Raw genomic sequence first — 21,462 nt, 5'->3', positions numbered from 1 at the left:
TGTAACCAATAGCCAACCTTTCCCCATCTGCTCCTCCCCTGACTCTTCCTATACTCTCATGACAACAATGTCACTCTCTACTTCTATGAGCTCAACTTTTCTAGTTGCCAAGGTTATTTATTGCATCTACTTTTAATGCACACACTTACATAATTTGGATTTAATCTACCACTTTGTCATTTCTTATTTGTCTTATATGTTCCTTATTCCTTTATTCTTTCTTCTTTTATATCTAATCTATTTATTTTTCTCAAGGATTTAATCATGCTGTTACATCTTTTTTATTAATCAAGTATTTTTTTCTCCTCTAATGAGCTTTTACATTATATATTGTTTCATATATTTTGTTCTTATATAGTTTATGAATACAAAACGATTTTTACAACATAATAATTTTAGTGGCTAGTCTAACTAGGAGTTGACAAACTATGGCCCTCAGGCCAAATCTGGCCCACAGGCTGTTTGTATAAATAACATCTATTACTGCTATTCTATATATTGTTTATGTATACTTTCATATTATGGTGGCAAAGTTGAATAGTTGTGACAGAGACTCTATGCCCTACAAAGAAACTTTATAACCATGGCAGTCATTCTTCATTCTCCTGCCTTCCCAGGAAACTACAAATCTATTGTCATAGATATAGACTTGCCTATTCAAGATATTTTATATAACTGGAAACTTACAATATCTTTTGTGACTTCTTTCACTTTTAAGGTGGTCAAAATTCATCAGTACCTCTTTTATATTTATGGCTGAATAACATATGCCTGGGTATAAATATACCACTCATAAGTCATATAGTCATAAGCTGATGAACAAATTGGTTGTTTCTACTTTTTAAATATTATAATATTGCTAGGAACATTAATATATGTTTTATGTGGATATATGTTTTTATTTCTCTAGGTAATTACTAAGATTTGAATTGCTAGGTCATAGGCAGACTCTGTGTTTCACCTTTTGAGTGGCTGCCAGATTATTTGTCCAATGTGGCTGACAATTTTATATCTCCTGAAGCAACATTTGTGGGTTCCAATTCCTCTACATTTATTTATTTATTGTTTTTTATTTTTTGAGGCACAGTTTCACTCTTGTTGCCCAGGCTGGAGTGCAATGGCGCGATCTCTGCTCACTGCAACCTCCACCTCCCGGGTTCCAGTGATTCTCCTGCCTCAGCCTCCCGAGTAGCTGGTATTAGAGGTGCACACCACCACGCTCAGCTAATTTTTTGCATTTTTAGTTGAGATGGGGTTTCATCATGTTGGCCAGGCTGGTCTTGAACTCCTGACCTCAGATGATCCACCCACCTCAGCCTCCCAAAATGCTGGGATTACAGATGTGAGCCACCGTGCCTTGCCTCCTCCACATTTTTTTTTCAACATTTATTTTTTCAACATTTATTTTTTCAATCATTTTGATTATAGCCATCCTGTTATGTGTGAAGTGATATCTAATTTCGGTGGAACTATTTAAAACTTTTAAAGTTCTACTTTGTGCTATCATTATATGTTTTTATTTTTATACATATTATACACCTCATAGGACTACTACTATTATTACTCACATTATTGTTTTAAATAATTCATATCTTTTCTCATTCTGTTTATTCCCTCATGCTGTTTTATGCTGTCCTCACTTTTGGAAATAAAAATTATTATCATTTAAATATTCTTTCTGCTGTATTTAAAAGGTCATAAAGTTATTTGTTTTGATTAAAAATTTCATGTAATTCCCTGCCCCATTTCCCAAAATACCAAGAAGCTTCTACCAGGAAGTGCTTACCAAGTTGATTATTAAGTTCACTTACAAAACGTGAACAAATAAGCATATTCAAAGAAACACCTGAAAATGCAGAGCAATGGGGAAATCACAGTTCTCAACCATCTGTATTCCTATCTCTCCTAGACCTTCTATTTCACTTTATTTGCTAGCCTCATTTTGTCCTCCTCCTACTTCCAACATAAAAATTTAATTCCTAAATTTGAATATCTATTATTTTATCTCACTTGAGTTCCATCCTTATAATTCTAAACAGAAAGATCCTATAACCTTATTCCATTAATCATTTTATTATGTGTAATATTTTGAATTATCATCTACGGTTCCTTCATTATATGAACATAATCATATCTCCTTAATACTAAAAATAGATTTAAAAATAAACGAAATAAAATGGAATCTATTATATACCTATCACTTTCCATTTCTTCACATACCAGCTTTATATTAGAATAAGTGGAACGATCCATCCTGACATCTCATTTACTATTCATTTCACAAAAATGCAATTTCTGTCTCCACAAATAATCAGTGGTGATCCATTGTTAAATTGGCTTTTGGAAATATTAAGATACATTTTTAAAGAGTGAAAGTAAAAATTCCCCAGAACTTTCTAGTCATCTTATTTTCTGCAATAATGCTGTCTCTTGCTTCTCATTCTTTCTTACTTTTTCTGACTTTTCCTTATACATTCACATTTTAAATATTGATATTTGCTGTGTTATATCTCATGTTTGAGCTTGTTATCAGCACATATAATATATATATTACATATATATCATATATATATATATAGAGAGAGAGAGAGAGAGAGTTCTATGGCTTTACCTACTGTGACCTACAGATATTCACTCCCAGTCCAAATTTTCTCCTGAGTTGATAATTCAATACAGGACATGTTGGTTGTTCGATTGAAACACACACACATGGACACCCACACCCACAAACCCCATATCTATCTACCTGTCTATTTATTGATTGATAAATCAATCATCTACATTTTCCTGCCAACTTCTTGAATATTCTTACCAAGGACCTTTGACATTTTTAAATCTGAATATTAAATTCATACATATTGCAAGTGGGTCAGTGTAATACTGTGAGTTCTCTGATATTTCTGGCTAGATCCAATTCCTTAGTCTTTATTTGGCCAAGGCAACCTTTGTCCTAAACTTGGAGTCCTCTTTCAACATTACATATGCAAGCACTTTTGTCTCCTTTTAGGGCTACTTTGTCTTAATAAAATGGCTTGGCTTTTGTGGATTTTTTTTTTTTTTTTTTTTCTGAGACAGAGTCTCACTCTGCCACCCAGACTGGAGTGCAGTGGTGTGATCTTGGCTCACTGCAACCTCTGCCTCCCAGGTTCAAGAGATTCTCCTGCCTCAGCCTCCTGAGTAGCTGTGATTACAGGTGTGAGCCACAATGCCCAGCTAATTTTTTGTATTTTTAGTAGAGACAGGGTTTCGCCATGTTGGCCAGGCTGGTCTTGAACTCCTGGCCTCAAGTGATCCACCCACCTCGGCCTCCCAAAGTGCTGGGATTACAGGTGTGAGCCACCATTCCTGGCCTGTGGATTTTTAAAATTGGCATCTGCCCACCTTTTCAACACACACAGCTCCTGGCATTCTCTCATGCATCTGTGTAGTTTTCTTTTATTTTCTTTTTTTTCTGCCCACCTTTTCAACACACACATTTATTTAAATAGATTTATTTTATTTATTTTTTTATTATACTTTAAGTTCTAGGGTACATGTGCACAACATGCAGGTTTGTTACATATGTATACACGTGCCATGTTGGTGTGCTGCACCCATTAACTCGTCATTTACATTAGGTGTATCTCCTAATGTTATCCCTCCCCACCCCCCACCCCACAACAGGCCCTGGTGTGTGAAGGTCCCCAGCCTGTGTCCAAGTGTTCTAATTGTTCAATTCCCACTTATGAGTGAGAATATGTGGTGTTTGGCTTTCTGTCCTTGTGATAGTTTGCTCAGAATGATGGTTTCCAGCTTCATCCACGTCCCTACAAAGGACATGAACTTACCATTTTTTTATGGCTGCATAGTATTCCGTGGTGTATATGTGCCACATTTTCTTTATCCAGTCTATCATTGATGGACATTTGGGTTTGTTCCAAGTCTTTGCTATTGTGAGTAGTGCTGCAATAAACATACGTGTGCATGTGTCCTTATAGCAGCATGATTTATAGTCCTTTGGGTATATACTCAGTAATGGGATGGCTGGGTCAAGTGGTAGTTCTAGTTCTAGATCCTTAAGGAATCGCCACACTGTCTTCCACAAGTGTTGAACTAGTTTATAGTCCCACCAACAGCATAAAAATGTTCCTATTTCTCCACATCCTCTCCAGCACCTGTTGTTTCCTGACTTTTTAATGATCACCATTCTAACTGGTATGAGATGGTATCTCGTGGTTTTGACTCGCATTTCTCTGATGGCCAGTGATGATGAGCATTTTTTCATGTGTCTGTTGGCTGCATGAATTTCTTCTTTTGAGAAGTGTCTGTTCATATCCTTCACCCACTTTTTGATGGGGTTGTTTGATTTTTTCTTGTAAATTTGTTTAAGTTCTTTGCAGATTCTGGATATTAGCCCTTTGTCAGATGGTCAGATTGTAAAATTTTTCTCCCATTCTGTAGGTTGTCTGTTCACTCTGATGGTAGTCTCTTTTGCTGTGCAGAAGCTCTTTAGTTTAATTAGGTCCCATTTGACAATTTTGGCTTTTGTTGCCATTGCTTTTGGTGTTTTAGTCATGAAATCCTTGCCCATGCTTATGTCCTGAATGGTATTGCCTAGGTTTTCTTCTAGGGTTTTTATGGTTTTAGGTCTAACATTTAAGTCTTTAATCCATCTTGAAGTAATTTTTCTATAAGGTATAAGGAAGGGATCCAGTTTCAGCTTTCTACATATGGCTAGCCAGTTTTCCCAGCACCATTTATTAAATAGGGAATCCTTTCCCCATTTCTTGTTTTTGTCAGGTGTGTCAAAGATCAGATGGTGGTATTATTTCTGAGGGCTCTGTTCTGTTTCATTGGTCTAGATCTCTGTTTTGGTACCAGTACCATGCTGTTTTGGGTACTGTAACCTTGTAGTATAGTTTGAAGTCAGGTAGCTTGATGCCTCCAGCTTTGTTCTTTTGGCTTAGGATTGTCTTGGCTATGCAGGATCTTTTTTTAGTTCCATATGAACTTTAAAGTAGTTTTTTCCAATTCTGTGGAGAAAGTCATTGGTAGCTTGATGGGGATGGCATTGAATCCATAAATTACCTTCGGCAGTATGGTCATTTTCAAGACATTGATTCTTCCTATCCATGAGCATGGAATGTTCTTCCATTTGTTTGTGTCCTCTTTTATTTCGTTGAGCAGTGGTTTGTAGTTCTCCTTGAAGAGGTCCTTCACATCTCTTGTAAGTTGGATTCCTAGGTATTTTATCCTCTTTGAAGCAATTGTGCATGGGAGTTCACTCATGATTTGGCTCTCTGTTTGTCTGTTATTGTATAGGAATGCTTGTGATTTTTGCACATTGATTTTGTATCCTGAGACTTTGCTGAAGTTGCCTATCAGCTTAAGGAGATTTTGGGCTGAGATAATGGGGTTTTCTAAATATACAATCATGTCATCTGCAAACAGGGACAATTTGACTTCCCCTCTTCCTAATTGAATATGCTTTATTTCTTTCTCTTGCCTGATTGCCCTGGCCAGAACTTCCAACACTATGTTGAATAGGAGTTGTGAGAGAGGGCATCCCTGTCTTGTGTCAGTTTTCAAAGGAAATGCTTTCAGTTTTTGCCCATTCAGTATGACATTGGCTGTGGCTTTGTCATAAATAGCTCTTATTATTTTGAGATACATCCCATCAATACCTAGTTTATTGAGAGTTTTTAGCCTGAAGAGCTGTTGAATTTTGTCAAAGGCCTTTTCTGCATCTATTGAGATAATCATGTGTTTTTTGTCTTTGGTTCTGTTTATATGCTGGATAACGTTTATTGATTTGCATATGTTGAACCAGCCTTGCATCCCAGGGATGAAGCCAACTTGATCATGGTGGATAAGTTTTTGATGTGCTGCGGGATTTGGTTTGCCAGTATTTTATTGAGGATTTTTGCATTGATGTTCCTCAGGAATATTGGTCTAAAATTCACTTTTTTTGTTGTATCTCTCCCAGGCTTTGGTATCAGGATGATGCTGGCCTCATAAAATGAGTTAGGGAGGATTCCCTCTTTTTCTATTGATGGGAATAGTTTCAGAAGGAATGGTACCAGCTCCTCTTTGTACCTCTGGTAGAATTTGGCTGTGAATCCATCTGGTCCTGGACTTATTTTGGTTAATTATTGCCTCAATTTCAGAGCCTGTTATTAGTCTATTCAGGGATTCAACTTCTTCCTGTTTTAGTCTTGGGAGGATGTATGTGTCCAGGAATTTATCCATTTCTTCTAGATTTTCTAGTTTATTTGCATAGAGGTGTTTATAGTATTCTCTGATGGTAGTTTGTATTTCTGTGGGATTGGTGGTGATATCCCCTTTATCACTTTTTTATTGCATCTTTTTTATTCTTCTCTCTTTTCTTCTTTATGAGTCTTGCTAGCAGTCTATCGATTTTGTTGATCTTTTCATAAAATCGGCTTCCAGATTCATTGATTTTTTGAAGGGTTTTTTTTTGGTCTCTATCTCCTTAAGTTCCGCTCTGATCTTAGTTATTTCTTGCCGTCTGCTAGCTATTGAATGTGTTTGCTCTTGCTTCTCTAGTTCTTTTAATGGTGATGTTAGGGTGTCAATTTTAGATCTTTCCTGCTTTCTCTTGTGGGCATTTAGTGCTATAAATTTCCTTCTACACACTGCTTTGAATGTGTGCCAGAGATTCTGGTATGTTGTGTCTTTGTTCTCATTGCTTTCAAAGAACATCTTTATTTCTGCCTTCATTTCGTTATGTACCCAGTAGTCATTCAGGAGCAAGTTGTTCAGTTTCCATGTAGTTGAGTGGTTTTGAGTGAGTTTCTTAATCCTGAGTTCTAGTTTGATTGCACTGTGGTCTGAGAGACAGTTTGTTATAATTTCTTTTCTTTTACATTTGCTGAGGAGTGCTTTACTTCCAACTATGTGGTCAATTTTGGAATAAGTGCAATGTGGTGCTGAGAAGAATGTATATTCTGTTGATTTGGGGTGGAGAGTTCTGTAGATGTCTGTTAGGTCTGCTTGGTTCAAAGCTGAGTTCAAGTCCTGGATATCTTTGTTAACTTTCTGTCTCGTTGATCTGTCTAATATTGACAGTGGGGTGTTAAAGTCTCCCATTATTATTGCGTGGGAGTCTAAGTCTCTTTGTAGTCTCTAAGGACTTGCTTTATGAATCTGCGTGCTCCTGTATTGGGTGCATATATATTTAGGATAGTTAGCTCTTCTTGTTGAATTGATCACTTTACCATTATGTAATGCCCTTCTTTGTCGCTTTTGATCTTTGTTGATTTAAAGTCTGTTTTATCAGAGACTAGGATTGCAACCTCTGCTTTTTTTGTTTTCCATTTGCTTGGTAGATCTTCCTACGTCCCTTTATTTTCAGCTTATGTTTGTCTCTGCACATGAGATGGGTCTCTTGAATACAGCACACTGATGGCTCTTGACTATCCAATTTGCCAGTCTGTGTCTTTTAATTGGAGCATTTAGCCCATTTACATTTAAGTTTAATATTGTTATGTGTGAATTTGATCCTGTCATTACATTGTTAGCTGGTTATTTTGCTGGTTAATTGATGCAGTTTCTTCCTAGCATTGATGGTCTTTAGAATTTGGCATGTGTTTGCAGTGGCTGGTACTGGTTTTTCCCTTCCATGTTTAGTGCTTCCTTCAGGAGCTCTTGTAAGGCAGGCCTGGTAAAAGAGAGAATAATATGGATAGCTTGGAACCAATGAAAATATGGAGAATGGAAGATAGAGGAAAGTTGTTTCCCAAGTAAATTAAATAATTGATTAGGTACAGAAAGTGACAAATAGATGAAAAAGATTTTATGATATCTAGTGTTGCTTATACTATCTGGTTTTATTTCTATATGCAAAATTGTGTTTTTCAATATTTAGTTCATTAATAGTAGTGATATGCACTAAAAATACTTAAGTAATTCTGTAATTTTGATGTAAAATTTGTGGATTTTTTCAGCCACAGCAAGATTTTGCAAAGTATATAGAAATGCATGTTATAGTTGAAAAACAATTGGTAAGTATATTCTGATTCATTTATGTCCCTTAATATTTGCAATGAGGGATTGTAATAATAATTTGGAATAAATTTTTAACAGAAAAGAATTGATAATTTTGCCTTAGCTCTGTGCTAATGCACTTTAAATTATTAGTATCAGTAGTAAATTGAGAATCAAATTTTATGTAGTGTTTAATTTTATAAATAGCAATGTAAAGAAAATAACTGCTACCTCTATAATAGTTTACAAATAGTTTTAGAATTATTATAGAAACTTGTATGTATTCTAGAACTATATTGAATTTTAAAAATAATGCTTGACTTTTTGGATATTATTTGAAAAGAAATAAAAGTTTTCCATCTGTACATTTTTTTTTGTTGACAGGAAAATAATGGCTTATACTGGGGATGAAAGGTGGTGATTAAGTATTTTAATGATAAATGTTGTAAACTTGGGTAAAATAAGTGATCAATATGTTTATTTTTACTTATGTGTTTATTTTTTGAGATGGAGTCTCACTTTGTCACAAAGGCTGGAGTGCAATGGCATGATCTTGTCTCACTGAAACCTCCACTTTACGGGTTCAAGTGATTCTCCTGCCTTAGCCTCCCAAGTAACTGGGACTACAGGCACATACCACCATGCCCAGCTAATTTTTGTATTTTTAGTAGAGACGGGGTTTCACCACGTTGGCCAGGATCGTCTCAATCTCTTTACCTCGTGATCCACCTGTCTTGGCCTCCCGACATGCTGGGACCACAGGCATGAGCCACCACGCCTGGCCAATTTTTTCTTTATTTTTTAAAAAATATTTTTCTGTGTCCTTTGAATTTCCATTTAAGACCACCTTATCCATTTCTGCAAAAAGGATGATTATATTTTGATAGAGACTGTGTTAATTCTATAGATCAATTTGAGAAGGATATTTTTTTCACAATGTGGAATACTCTAATCCATGGTCATCATATATCCACCCCATTATTTAGATCTTCTTTGGTTTCTTTCAGCAATATTTGGTAGTTTTTCAGTACATTAGTCTTTTGCTTTTTGTTAAATCTATTCCTATTTCATAATCTTGTTTCTAATATGATTACTTTTCATATTCTCATTTTGATTGTTCATTTGGTGGTGTAAAAAAGTTAATTGATCTTGTATCTTGTGATTTTTGCAAATAATGTTTATTACTTGTAATTGTGTGTGTGTGTGTGTGTGTGTATTCCTTAGGACTTTCTGTATACAGGATCATTTTGTGATAAAACAGAACTTTGTTTTAGCCTTTCCAATGTGAAGCCTTTTTATTTATTTTCTTGCAATATCGTCTTTGCTAGAACCTCCAGGACAATGATTAAATGTAAGTTGAGGGAAGACTTGTGTTGCAGTTTCAATGTGGGAAAGCCATAGATTCACCATTTAACGTGATAATAAATTAAATATTAGCTACGGTGTTGTTGTCATTGTTATTGTTTTTATCAGGAGTAGGTGTTGAGTTTTGTGAAATGTATATTCTGTTTCTGTTCAGATGACTATGGGAATTTTTGGTCATTATGTTAGTTAAGTGTCTTACATTAATTTAAAGTTCCACTTGATCATGATGCATAATCATTTTTATATATTTCTGGCTTCAGCTTGCTAACAGTTTTCTTAGGTTTCCTTTGTATATATAGTGTAGTATATTTATTCTGGATGTCGGAAATCTGAGACCAGGGTAGCAGCATGGTTGCATTCTGGTGAGGGCTCTCTTCCTAGCCTACAGATGGCCACCAAAAAGCAAGCTCTGTAGTATCTCTTCCCATAAGGGCACTAATCTCATCATGAGGGGCCCACCCCATGACCTCATTGAAACCTTATGATATCCCAAAGATACCATTTCCAAATATTGTTACAATGGGGTTCAGCACTTCAAAATATGAAATTTTAGAGCGAGAAAATTTACTCCATAGAACTCCAGCCCTCACTTCCCCATATTCATGTCCTTCTCCCAAACAAAATGTGTTCATTCCATCCTAACAGCTCCAACTCTAACATTTAAAGTCCAAAGTCTCATCTAAATATCATCTCAATCTGTCATGGGTGAGACAGGATGTACAATTCATACTGAGGCAAAATTCCCCTCCAGCTATGAAACCTGATAAGTAGAACTTTGTGTTCCATAGGCGGAAATAGGAAGGAAGCAAAGGGCCATGGTTTCCAAGCAAGTCCAAAAGTCTAGCAAGACAAATTTATTTAGATTGTAAGCCTCAAGAATAATGCTGTTTGGCTTGATGCCCCTTTTCCAGGTCTACTGGGAGGGCAGTGTCACTTCCATGGCTGGGGTCACTGGGTGGTCCTGCCAGCAAGGCTACAGGCAAAGGCCATCCAAACTGTGGAAATTAAGGCAGTGGCTCTGATAATCTCTGAATCAACTTCAGGGTATCTTTTTCTCTTCTTGAATAATAGTGCTCATTTTCAGTTCATTTCAGCTGTATCAGTCCATCCTGTCAAATCTAAGAAGTCTGACAGCCCTCCTTCATTGTGTCCTGTCTCTATCCCTTTCAGTTAAAACAGGCACTGTTTTCACTCATATAATCTTATAAAGTTTTTGTCAAATCATTGTGCAGCCATTTCCTTAGTGTTCTCCTTAGAACAATCCTTGCAACAAAGATAGGCAGGAAATCTCCAAATCTTCCACTTCTGGTTCCGCTTTGCTTTACAGTTTCTCTTGAATTTATCTCTATCATTTTGCATTTCAGGGTAAGCAGTCAGGAGGCACAATGCCACTCAATGCTCTAACATTTTGCTTGGAAATCTTCTCAATTAAATAGTCTATTTTATCACTCACAAGTTTTACCTCCAATAAAACACTAGAACACAGTTTACATTACCTGCATTTTATATATAGATATTTATATATAATACATATTTATAATAATATTACAAATAATATAATATTTATAATATAACTTTTTTTATTATGTGTCATACTTTGTTGAAAATGGGACATTTTTAATATAATATAGTTGGGCAATTCTGAATCCTGAAAGCCTATCTTGAAATCACTGTTTCTATTCTTCTGTTGTTTGTTTGTTTAGTGTTTTGCTGGAGCAATTCTGAAGACTCTGCCTCTCTAGCAGTGTGTCATCACTGATGTCTTCGCATTTTTTTTTTCAATTCCAGTTTTCATTTTTTGAGCCTGGATTCCTAGTGGTTGTCCTTGGGTTGGCATATCTTATTGACTGGTCAGAGTCTATGTTCCAACAACTTGCAAAAATAAGGCTTCCACTCTTTGCCAATGGATTTGCCTTTGTGTTGGAAAAAGTATTCAATATCCAGGCAGTTTTCACTCAGGCAAGTTTTACTTTCTGCAGGACTTACTCCCATCTCCTCTACTAGTGAGTCAGCCATGAACTTGTGTATAGCTTGGCCCTTTCCAATTTCCCCTGAGTGTGGATGCTACCTCGTACATATATGGAATATTCCTGACTACCATGACTAAATGGGTGCTTTCGAGACCATTTTGGCTGTTGTATTGTCCACAATTTCATGCTAGGTTTCTGGCTAATCTTCTGGTCTGTTGCTTAAAATCACCAGTTTCACAATCTATGTTTAGATGTGATGTTGGCCTTCCCTGTTCATTTGCCACAGCTAACTATTGTTTTTGACAATGTACCTGAGCATGTGGTCTCCCCGCTGTCAGCTTCAAATCATGTTGTTTTACTTTAATAGGGAAGCTATTAGATTCATGGCTTGAGCTGTTATGGTAGAATTGCCACAGGCTAGAGCTAGCTATGAGGATGGGAACAGCTCAGCTAAAATGCCACAAATTCCCATTATTATTATTTTTTTTACGATAGTATTAATAGTTTTTCTTTAATAAATTATTCTTAAAGTTTTGTATTCCTTTGGTCATTTTCCAGAGTCTTGAAATGATTTTTGACAATTTTGTCTTGTTTTATCTTTGCATATTGTGCAAAGGATTTGCAGAGCTTATCGTTTTTACCATTTTGGGAGTCTCACTACATTTTCTAAGTTTATTTCTATGAATTTGCTTTTCATTGGCTTTGTAAACTAGCTATTTTTAATAAAACATTCTACTCCTTGTCATAGTCACCTTTAGATCCCCTAGTCACTTTTCTTGACCCATGCCTATCTGCCTAGGCATTTGGCCTATCAAATGCCTATCTGCCTGGACATTTGTCCCTATCAAAACCTAATCCCCAATGTGATGATATTAAGAGGTGGGATCTTTGAGAGGTGATTAGGTCATGAGGTCAAAGCCCTCATGAATGGGATTGATGTCCTTGTAAAACAGGTCTAAAAAGGTTTGTTTGCCCCTTTCACTCTATGAGGACACAGCTAGAAGGTACCATCTATAAGGAAATGAACCCTCATCAGACATCAAATCTACCAGTGTCTTGATCTTGAATGTTCCAACCTCCAGAGTTGTGAGAAATAAATGCTTTTTTAATAAGCTACTCAGCTTGTGATATTTTTGTTATAGCAGCCTGAATGGACTAAGACAATCATGATTGCTCCACACATCTCAAATTCAAGGAGTAGAGAACTAGTATACTCTAAGATACTGCAAGTATTTTAAGCAAGACATGTAAAGATATGCACTTTACCAGAATGCAAAATACCATGCATTCAGAAGCCAAAAAAAGTGAAGCTCTTTTTAAATTTTACCATACTTACTTTTTACTGAAGTGTTTAGCATTTTGACGACTCCCCCATATTTTAATAATACTCATATCATAATTTTTTATAATTTTAATGTCAACGTAAGTATTTCTTCCAGTGTCTTTACTTTTTAATTCCCTGATTTCTCTACTTCAATAGTATTGTTCATCAACCTGCCTCAGCCACTGACTTTCATCATCATATGTTATACTTGAGGATTACTATCACATTACTCTTCCCTACTCTTGTATTCAAGCCTCTCAATCTTTGAATACTCCCTCTTATATTTCTCTTTCCCATTTCCAGACTTTCATATTTTATGCCACCAAGACATTTATCCATTAATTCTTCCATTTTTGCATTGTCCCTTTCCATGTACTCAGTTCTTCCATTGAAAACCACATATCCTATGGTTTCATGATTACTGTCATTCCCTACAAACACCTGCAACTCCCTTGCCATTTTCCCTTTAGTTGCCTCTCTGGAAAAACCTCTAACCTGGTTAAATCTAAGTCAACAAATAATTTGTTCACAACTGCAATAAAGCACACAATGATAGGGCATGTTCTCACTTTAGTTCCATAAATCCTGAAATGTCATTATGCTCCCCACTGTCTTGCCTTGCTGACTCATATTTCGCTGATAAAAGAAATCAGAAGAGAACATCCACAAACTTATCACTTTCTCAAAGACTTAGCCTGGATATTTAATCATGTACTCTGTTTTCCTTGCCATTACCATGAATGAGATGGTGCTCCAGTCTAACACTAGAATTCCAAATGTGCACATTCACACTCAGCTCCTTAAGGAGGTGGCTCTAACAATTCTTGTCCCCATCAATTCTTGGCCATCAGCAAATAAATATTCTCCCATATTAAAAACAAAACAAAACAAATAAGCAAAGATAATCGTCCTTCTCTCAAGCTGACATGTCAATGTTTTGCTTTCACTTATAACGCTCCTTAAAAAGGTCATCTGTATTTACTAATCCCAGTACCACTCCAAATATCTTTTCAGTCTAGTCTTATTTTCATTTTGATTCTGATTTCTATCCCCAAAATTAATTATGCTAAAGGACATTTCAACTAACTGAGTTTTAGAGTTTGAATTGGCTTTTATCAGCAATTAATGAACAAGGCATAATCCAGTCTTCAAAACAGGAGCTCCAGGCACGGCAGAAAAGTCACCTTTTGTAAGGCAGATTTACCAAAAACAAGGAAGAAGCATAGTGCAAAAAGAGTGGATGGTTTAACATGAGATCACTCTGCTTGTACAGGATAAAACAGAGGGAACGTCATTATATTGGCTCAGGTTGACTGGGCACCTTGGGATTGGTTGCGAGAATCCGCTATTTGTTTTGAAAACTGGACCATTTAGGGATTTGGCTATCATGTTTTCCTTGAATTCTCAGAAGGCCAGATCTTACAAATAAACAAATTAAGTTTAGATGGTCATGTGGATTTTCAGTATGAGTGACTCATTTTGGGCCTGCCATGTTTTCTTTAACAGTTTCCACCTTTTGCCAGACTCTCAGTGATACCGAGGGGTTTGATCAAAATTTAAGGCATTAGTGCCACTCTCAGTCATCATGATGCTGCAGTTTTTTATTTAGTCTCAGAGTGAAATTTTTAAATCACAATTCCAGGATCCATGGTTGATCTTTTCTGTTGCTCTCAATCTTGTTCTAATTATAGAATTAGAGAGATCAACTGCTGTGTGGGGGATAGCTGCAAGCAAGCATTAAGATTCATGAGAGGAGGCAGTGCACTTCGGAGACTACTAGAATAACTACTAGCAAAATTGTATCCAATAATTGGTCACAATTCTTGGTTATAGAGGTTCAATTTTTTATTCAAAGTCACCATGAGCCAAATCAACTAAAATAACAAAAGAAAAACAAAAGTTGATGGCTAGAACAAACGATTTTTTTTCTCTGAGTTCAGAGGGCAGTTAGTTGAAAAGATTTCCAGATCTGAGCTTAAAGCCTATTTTTTTCTGGTTTGCAGTTAAGTTGTCCCTGGTTATAGCACCAGGTGATTTGGTGAACTCTCTGAGTGTCTCGCACACTGGGCACAAAGGTTTTCTCAAGATTTACATCAAGTTGTCCAGCTCCAGTTTGTAGGGGCTCCAGTAATAAAGGTAGTTTTCGTTTTTGGTGATTCCAAGTCAAAAAAGTGCAGAAAATTTCAGATGTGAGTGTAAAGGGTCACACACAGATATTGGAGGAAATGAGAAGAATTCAGGATTCAGGTCAGTTTATAGGTGGGTAACAAAACCTCCAAAACAATGAACAGAGCTAGAATCTAATAATGAGGTGGGGGGGGCAAGATGGCTGACTTGAAGCAGCAGCATTCGGAGTCTCCCATTGAAAAAAAGCCTTAAGAAGCTTGTGAATCCTTCAGCAACAACCAGGGTATCCAGGTTCTTTCATCAAAATTGACTAGAAGGCTGGCATGACCCATGGAGAGAAGGAAGAGCAGTGTGGTGTGGCAGCCCACCTGAGAGCCACACAGGGAAGGGGAATCCCCTCCCCCCAGCCAAGGGAGGCAGTGAGTGAGCACGCAACCCAGCTGGGGAAACTGCTTTTCCCATGGAACTGTGCAACCCACGGATCCCACTTGTGAACCCATGCCACTGGGGCCTAGTGTCTCAACCATGGCACACACAGATTCTTATAGCCTCTCAGCTGGAATATGCTTAAGCCTATCTAACTCCCTAGGTTCCGGGTTTCTGTGGGGGCCTTTTGTTGTTGTTATTGATGCTGTTGTTGCCGCTTTTGGCTTGTTTTTCTTTCAATAGTGAGGTCCCTCTTCTGTAGGGCTGCTGCAGTTTGCTGGGGGTTCACTTCAGACCCTATTTATCTGATTTCCTCCTGTGCATGGAGATGTCACTCAAGAAGGCTGGAGAGCAGCCAAGATGGGTGCCTGCTCCTTCTTCTGGGACCTCTGACCTTGAGGGGCACCAACCTGATGCCAGTACGATTACTCCTCTATAAGGGGTCTGACAACCCCTCTTGGAAGGTCTCACCCAGTTGGGTGGCATGGGGAGTAGGACTTGTTTAATGAAGCACTTTGTTCCTTGGTGGAGAGGGTGTGTTTTACTGGGGGGAAACCTATTCATCTGGGCTGTTTGGATAACTCAGAACTACCAGGAGGAGAGGCTAATTCTGCTGGTCCACAGAGACTGGGGCTGCCCCTTCCCCTAGGGGGAACCACAAAGTATCTGAGATAGGTACCAATCAATTTAGAAAGTTTATTTCGCCAAGGTTAAGAACATGCCCTTAACACAGCCTTAGGAGGTCCTGATGACTTGTGCCCGTGGTGGTTGGGGTACAGCTTGCTTTTATAGATTTTAGGGAGACATAAGACATCAAATCATACATGTAAGATTTACATTGGTTCAATCTGGAAGGGCAGTAAAAATTCAAGCAGGGTCTTCCAGGTCATAGGTAGAGTTAAAAATTTTCTGATTGTTAAATGGTTGAAGGAGTTATTATCAACAGAAAGAAATGTCTGGTTTCCAAATAAGGGTTGTGGAAACCAAGGTTTTATCATGCAGATGGAGCCTCCAGGTAGCAGGCTTCAGAGAGAATAGACTGTAAATGATTCTTATCAGACTTAAGGTCTGTGTTGTTGTCTTTTCCTGAATTCTAAAAAGCAGGAGGTGTACTGAGGCAAGTCTGACCGCCCCCCCTTGCCATCATAGCCTGAACTTGTTTTTCAGTTTAACTTTGGAATGCTATAACCAAGAGGAGGGGTCCATTCAGATGATTGGTGGCCTTAGAATTTTATTTTGTGTTTACAGCTTACACATATATTCAGAAATTAATGTTTCACCATTTGCCTTATTTGAAAATGATCTAGATAGTCCATAATTATCTATTCTTCAACTTAACTTAGCAAAACTTTAAAAGTGTAAATTACTAGTGATATTTAAGGAGCTATTTTTTAAGTAGATAAAGTATAACACAAAACAAAGCTATTCATCATTGAATTATTTTTCTTGTTTATGAATTGCATAATATAGAGATAACATGAACTTATTATATTAGGAAACCTAGGTAGAAAATGCTGACAACTCCAAAGCCTTGTCAATTTTTGTAGCACAACAAGCTGCAGACAAAACCCCTCAGACACCGACTTAAAGAAAGAAGCAGTTTATTCAGCTGGGAGCGTCCGCAAGACTCCTGTTTCAAGAGCTGAGCTCCCCGAGTGAGCAATTCCTGTGCCTTTTAAGGGCTCACAACTCTAAGGGGGTGTGCATGAGAGGGTCGTTATTGATTGAGCAAGCGGGGCGGGGGTACGTGACTGGGGGCTGCATGCACCGGTAATTAGATTGGAACAAAACAGGATAGGGATTTTCACAGTGCTTTTCCATACAATGTCTGGAATCTACAGACAACATGACTGTTAGGTCAGAGGTGGATCTTTAACTACCAGGTCTAGGGCGTGGCACCAGGCTGTCTGCCTATGGATTTAATTTCTGCCTTTCAGTTTTTACTTCTTCTTTCTTTGGAGGCAGAAATTGGGCATAAGACGATATGAGGGGTGGTCTCCACCCTTATTTTAAATAAACCAGCACCCTTCAGCTAACTTTTCATTCACTGAAGTTATCCACAAACAAGTGTACATGAAAAGCATTTGAATTCATTCCCATATTTCTAGCAGTTTTAGGAATATTTCATTTATATAAACACTTATTTTCTTCAAGTCAATTAAATAGAGATCCTTAACATATATTAATGTTGGCAATACCATTTGAAGATAGAAAAATACCCCGTGTATATGACATACAAACATACATGAATACTACAAGGCATAAATCAACATACGCAGAAGCAGATCTTGCAGTTTTTAGCCTAAAATTTTAGCCATATGCCTGATACAGTAACACACAAAACTCACCAGTTCATAAAAACACATGCAAATCTGGACAGAATTATATTTCTAGCTAATGGAACAAGATTATTCACCCAGATGGCTAAAACAGACTTTTAAGATTTTTTATTTGTCACTTTTCCAATTGTCCTCACCCTCTTCCTTTTTAGACAACAAACCTTCCAAATTTCCATTTCACTTCTCTGTCAAACTATTTCTCTGACGAGGCTATTTCTGCCCATTGTTGGACATTATGGGCTGTATAGACTTTCCTTAGTCTGAGGAAATGTGACATGGCAGCTTTAGTTAATGTCCCTCAAATAGAAATTCTCTAGTTCAAAACCTATCAATCCTTATATTTTTATGTTCTCTCAATCAAATTGTAGCCCAAGTGAGGGCTTTACCAATAGATTTTGGCACCACAGCACATGAGGCTCCCATATCAAGGAGTCTGGAAACTTCTTTTGCCCTGACCATTTTACCCACCCTTATGCAAAAGACTTTGAGTCTCTATCAGTGAGTTGAGCCAAAGGACCCTTGTCCTTTTTTCAGTCTTGATCTCGATTAACCTACCTGACCATTGCCTCAAGTGGTTACAAGTCAGGTTTCTCATTGTAATCTCTGCCTTCTAGCTTAAAAAATTATCCCAATGGATAAATAGGGCAGACTTGCTTAACACCCTTTAATGTTAGGGAAGTAGCTAAGGTGTCCCTTTCGTCTATCCATCCCTTGTTAATGTTACATTAAAACTTTTGTTTTAACCCAATTAAGGTCCATTTTATTCATTCCATTTCTTAATAACCATCTACAGATGGCTACTCTCATTTTGCATTTCTAAAGGGATGGCATTTAAGTATGATAAGGTAGAGAATTAACATTTAAAAGGCACAGAACGTAGACTTCAGACCTAAATACTATCATTTGCTGAAATAAATAAGGGTGGGGATAAAAGTCGATTAAGACAACATGATCGTGAAAAGCATCTTAAACATAAATGCTAGGCTCGCTATGTAGATTTAAGCCAATGCCTTTTCTCCAATGTAAGAGTTTCTATGATTTTAGTCCTGGCCCAGGGAGGGAGGATCCCCTATACATGGAGATTTTATGCAACTTTTTCTGATAAAGAGGTCTCAAAATAACTGACCAGAGTTAGTCATTGTGCCATAAAGGCATATTTTGGCAATATCACTGTCTTCCCAACACAGTTTGTGTTTTTTAACTAGATTACTGAATTCAGAGTTAAACCTATTAACACAGAGGGCAGAAAAAGCATTTTCTATGTCTGGGTTCAACATGCATAGACCAGAATGTTTTAAAAATAGTGCTTTTAATCTTACCTTATAGTCAGAGGCTGGTTCATTCTTTTTCTGTTTATAAAATTGATTTGCAGTCCTTTCATGATTTTTTTTTTTTTTGAGAAAATACTTTGGGGATGGTTTCTTGCGATTTTCTAGTAGAACAGCGATGCCTTTAGCCACTGCTCTGAGCTCAAGATCTTGACCAAGATATAAAGGTGGTTAAAGAAGCACATCTGATTGATTTGAGGGCCTAACTTCACAAGGCATTTATCAACCTTTGTTTTGTTCTTTGAGGAGGGAAGGCAACTAAGTGAAAATGTTAGTAAGCAGAGGAGGAAAGAGAGGGACAATAGGTGTTTCATCAGTCTTACAGTCTTTTGTAAAGAATATTTTAGTGAAGCTATTTTAGAATCCTGAGGTCTTATAGAAACTACTTCATATCAATGAAAATAGATGTACCACTCTCTATGCCTAATTTGGGAGTGCTTATTTTCATGTGCACCTCTTAGATGGATGATTTTGTGCAATTGTAACATTCCTCCTAAAAGCCATTGCAATTCTAAATAATGTTTAGTAAGGTTTTGTCATTTTCTTCGTAGATATTTACAGCTTCCAGGAACATACATTTTGAGCATAAGAGAAGCAGGTATACCAGAAGATAGAGTACTAGATACTTTAGAATGTAAAGATCCCATTCTTGTATTGTGTCTTGGGTTTCTTGGAGCTGAGAAAAAAAAAGCCCAAGATGGTAGTGCTACACTGTTGTATTGTGTGATATTTTATAGTATTCTTCACCGAATGGAAATTTTTCTTGAAGCTGGCAAGTAGCAAGTGCACTAGTGTCAAGCTAACCCATTCTGTCACCAACTTATCCTAACACAGGAATCTTAGTTTTAGGTGGCAGACACTTTAACAGCTTTTAAGTGTTTGATCCACGCCCATCAGTCAAGTTGTGGCTCGGCTCTGAGATTCCTTTGATGAATCTAGTCAATGATTTTCCTTACCTTTGCATATAAGACAAGAAATAAGGAGGAGAGAAACAAAATCCCTGTGAATGTGGCAATAGCTATCCTTTACCTCTAAAGCTTCAGCCCTTGTCTGTCTAATGGAGCACCACAAAACACCCAAAGGTCATATGCTTTGCTACAGCACAAAAGGACCTTGAACTGGAAAGCCAAAATTGTCAGGGAGCTCAACGAAGAGAGTAGAGCTGAAATTCAAGAGGAACTTACTGACAAATTCTGGGTTTGGTGAGGAAGGCAGAGAAGTCTAAAGGAGCCAGCAGTCTCCTCATCTGCATACCTCATGGGTTATAGGGATAGCCACAAGCCTCCTTCAGATACCATCTTCAAAGTCTGTCAAAGACAGAGCGAGACTCCGTCTCAAAAAAAAAAAAAAAAAAAGACTGTCAAAGAGAAGAATCCCAACAAGCTGAGTTTCAAAGATCTAACTGATTTTCAATACAATTCATGAACCAGGCAGCGCCCAGTAGACATAAGCTGTGTCAGGCAGATTTATCAGAAATGAGAAAACAGCAATAGTGCAAAAATAGACTTGTTAGCATCAGGCTACATTCTTTATATGGGTTAAAGCAGAGAGGACATTCTTATTGTGTCCGGAATTGGTGGGTTCTTGGTCTCACTGACTTCAAGAATGAAGCCGTGGACACTCGCAGTGAGTGTTACAGTTCTAAAGGCGGTGTGTCCAGAGTTTGTTCCTTCTGATGTTCGGATGTGTTCGGAGTTCCTTCCTTCTGGTGGGTTCGTGGTCTCGCTAGCTCAGGAGTGAAGCTGCAGACCTTCACAGTGAGTGTTACAGCTCTTAAGGCGGCACGTCTGGAGTTGTTCGTTCCTCCCGGTGGGCTCGTGGTCTCTCCGGCTTCAGGAGTGAAGCTGCAGACCTTCGCGGTGAGTGTTATAGCTCATAAAAGCAGTGTGGACCCAAAGAGTGAGCAGTAGCAAGATTTATTGCAAAGAGCAAAAGAACAAAGCTTCCACGGTGTGGAAAGGGACCCAAGCAGGTTGCCACTGCTGGCTGGGGCAGCCTGCTTTTATTCTCTTATCTGGCCCCACCCACTTCCTGCTGATTGGTAGAGCCGAGTGGTCTGTTCTGACAGGGCGCTGATTGGTGCATTTACCATCCCTGAGCTAGACATAAAAGTTCTCCATGTCCCCATCAGATCAGTTAGATACAGAGTATTGACACAAAGGTTCTCCAAGGCCCCACCAGAGCAGCTAGATACAGAGTGTCGATTGGTGCACTCACAAACCCTGAGCTAGACACAGGGTGCTGATTGGTGTGTCTGCAAACCTTGAGCTAGATACAGAGTGCCAATTGGTGTATTTACAATCCTTGAGCTAGACATAAAGGTTCTCCAAGGCCCCACCAGAGCAGCTAGATACAGAGTGTCGACTGGTGCATTCACAGACCCTGAGCTAGACACAGGGTGCTGATTGGTGTATTTACAATCCCTGAGCTAGACATAAAGGTTCTCCAAGGCCTCACCAGAGCAGCTAGACACAGAGTGTCAATTGGTGCACTCACGAACCTTGAGCTAGACACAGGGTGCTGATTGGTGTATTTACAATCCCTGAGCTAGACATAAAGGTTCTCCACATCTCCACCAGACTCAGGATCCCAGCTGG

The 21,462-nt window shown here is 37.9% G+C and overlaps 1 protein-coding gene across 4 annotated transcripts in view; it reads left to right on the top strand.

Annotated features, from left to right (window-relative positions):
- ADAM2 (ADAM metallopeptidase domain 2) overlaps positions 1-21,462 on the top strand; it is a 90,885-nt gene that overhangs the window by 20,554 nt on the left and 48,869 nt on the right. For 3 of the 4 annotated variants that reach the window (XM_032143535.2, XM_058433532.1, XM_058433531.1), the window contains one exon: positions 7,947-8,003. The exons of the other annotated variant lie outside the window; for it this stretch is intronic. In XM_032143535.2, the coding sequence (XP_031999426.1) occupies positions 7,947-8,003 (57 nt within the window). The remainder of the gene's footprint in view (positions 1-7,946; positions 8,004-21,462) is intronic. 4 annotated transcript variants of the gene reach the window in all.

This window comes from Hylobates moloch, unplaced genomic scaffold (genome assembly GCF_009828535.3).
Source record: "Hylobates moloch isolate HMO894 unplaced genomic scaffold, HMol_V3 SCAFFOLD_22, whole genome shotgun sequence".
Lineage (NCBI taxonomy): Eukaryota > Metazoa > Chordata > Mammalia > Primates > Hylobatidae > Hylobates > Hylobates moloch.
Note: the sequence above shows the minus strand (reverse complement) of the source record. Positions and strands in the feature narration are given on the sequence as shown.